Source organism: Gopherus evgoodei, chromosome 2 (genome assembly GCF_007399415.2).
Source record: "Gopherus evgoodei ecotype Sinaloan lineage chromosome 2, rGopEvg1_v1.p, whole genome shotgun sequence".
NCBI lineage: Eukaryota > Metazoa > Chordata > Testudines > Testudinidae > Gopherus > Gopherus evgoodei.
The window spans coordinates 90,167,401-90,169,578 of record NC_044323.1 but is presented as its reverse complement, the minus strand read 5'-3'; the positions used below and the strand labels follow the sequence as shown (position 1 = coordinate 90,169,578).

The window sequence follows — 2,178 nt, the reverse complement described above, 5'->3', positions numbered from 1 at the left end:
AGCGCTCTAAACACACACACACCCCTACCTACCTCCATGAGGGGTGTAGTGACCAGCATTAATGCACTGTCCACACTTCAGTGCTGCTGTAAAGCGCCAGTGTAGACAAGTCCTTAGTGGCTATAATTTGTATGGACTGGAGGAAGGCAATATGGGTATTAGGGAGATGAGAGAAGAGGAAGGTATAATAATCAAGCCAGGACATGGTGAATTTTAGCTGTAGGAATAGAAAGAGAATGGCTATGAGATATTCCGGAGGAAGAAACTGCAGTATTTAGAGAACATTTGGATGTGACAAACCAAAGATGATCCCTAGTTGCCAGAAAACATTTGTCTTACTTACACATGCTTGTCAGAGAATAAGTGGAGAAGAGGAGTTGGGAGGGACAGTAAGGCTGGTTTTAGCCATATTAAATTAGCAACAAGGTATCTATGATGATATGTTGAAGAGAGACTGAGATGTAGAAATAGATGGAGGCCGGTCAGGAATTGTCAGGTAAATTCCTAAGTGACCAGTGTGAAAATGGTAGTTGAAACTGGGCAAGTGGCTGAGACCTCAAAGATGCTGCTAAGGACATAGCAAACTGCAGTAATTACACATAAGTGCAGAATTTGTATGCATGACTTTTCACACAACCCCTTGGTCTCAGTGGTCAAGACATGGGTACCACATAACTGGGCAAGATTCTGCCCCTGGCGCGTTCAGCCCAAGGATTGATGCAGAGGCCCCAAAGAGGATGCTGCTGCCTTTGACCACATGCACCATCTTTGCAGAGTGCAGCAGGCTCCGGGACCTGTACCTGACTAGGCTTGCTACTGTCACAGGCACTACAGTGAGGATGCTTCCTATCAGGAAGCACCTAGAGCAGACAGGTGTTTGAAAGAGGGCAGAGATCAAACGCGAGTGCTCAGGGGGGACAGCTAGGGTCAGGGGAGACCTGGGGGAGGCAGAGTATGAGGGCGCGGGGAGGAAGCTGGGCAGGGCTGGAGGGGCGGGTGGGAGCGCGGGTTCCAAGCCGAACGCGGCGTCACAATGGGTTGCCAGGCGCCCGGCGGAGGAAAGATGCAGCTGGGCTGGCGGCGCTAGCCGCTGCGGGGTGGCTGGCGGGGGCTATGGCCGGCGGGTACCAGCTGTGGGCTCCCTGGTCGCCGCTGGACGAGTCCCTGCAGTGGCTGCGGGGCGCCACCCCCCGGCCGTGCACCAAGCACCCGTTCCGGGCGGCGCCGCGCGGCTGCTGCCCGCAGAGCGCGGCCGCGGACCTGGAGGTGCAGCTGTGCTTCCAGGGGCTCAGCCTGGTGCTGGAGCCGGGCGCCAAGGGGCCCGGCCTGCCGGCGGGGGAGCCGCAGCGGAGCGCGGCGCTGCGCAAGCCCCAGGCTGTGCGGCTCAGCGGGCTGGACTCGGTCTTCGGGCGCCTGGTGACGGCGCAGCCCCCGCGCTGGACCGGCTCGTTCCGGGTGTCGGAGCGCTCGGCTTTCTGCCAAGTGATCAGCCCCCGGCAGCGCTGGCCCCGCGGGCTCCGCGAGCCGCAGGTCCGCATGGCCGTGGCCATGTGCCGGCAGATGCTGCGGGCCATCCTGCTGCTCTACGCCGCCTACAAGAAGTGCGCCTTCGCCCTGCAGCACTCGCGCTGAGCGGCCGGGCCCGACACACCCGCCGCCTGCACCGCTCCGAGCTGCCCAGCCGGCCCCGCTCCCTTCCCACCCCGGCGGCAGGAGCCTGGCCCAAGCACACGCGGCTGGTGCCCGAAGCGGCTCTGAGTGGATTGTAGCTCCTGACTGACACCTCACCGCAGCTCCGCCTTGCCCTCGTGGCGCCTCTGCGGGCTTCATTCACACTACGAGTCCCCCGGTGGAGACTCTTTGCAAGACCTGCAGCTTCAGCGGACGTTCGTGGAACTGCAACCATTTATGTGTGTGTACAGCTAACTTTGAAGGCTCTTCCAGTCAAGTTGAAACTGATGGGGTGGGGGGTAATTGCGCTACATTTCTAATTTTACCGGTGCCCAATAGTGTTTTGTTTACAGCTAACGCATGCAACCTGCAAGAAATGAAGGTTTTGTATTACAACACGGAATTTTAAAATATGCTGGCAAATAAGGTGCACGAGTTTTTCCTGCATAAAGAGCACTCTACAATATTTAAAGTCAAAATCCTTATGGTTTGTTTATACCTAAAGGA

General features: G+C 57.4%; 1 protein-coding gene across 1 annotated transcript; it reads left to right on the top strand.

Annotated features, from left to right (window-relative positions):
- The first annotated feature begins 1,113 nt into the window (after nt 1-1,113).
- Nucleotides 1,114-1,632, top strand: FANCD2OS (FANCD2 opposite strand). The gene has a single exon (XM_030549390.1). The coding sequence runs from the start codon at nt 1,114-1,116 to the stop codon at nt 1,630-1,632; it is 519 nt and encodes a 172-aa protein (XP_030405250.1).
- Nucleotides 1,633-2,178: the final 546 nt, after the last annotated feature.

Excerpts from the sequence above, each read along its gene's own strand:
- FANCD2OS (XM_030549390.1), top strand. The coding sequence starts at position 1,114 with ATGGCCGGCGGGTACCAGCTGTGGGCTCCCTGGTCGCCGCTGGACGAG.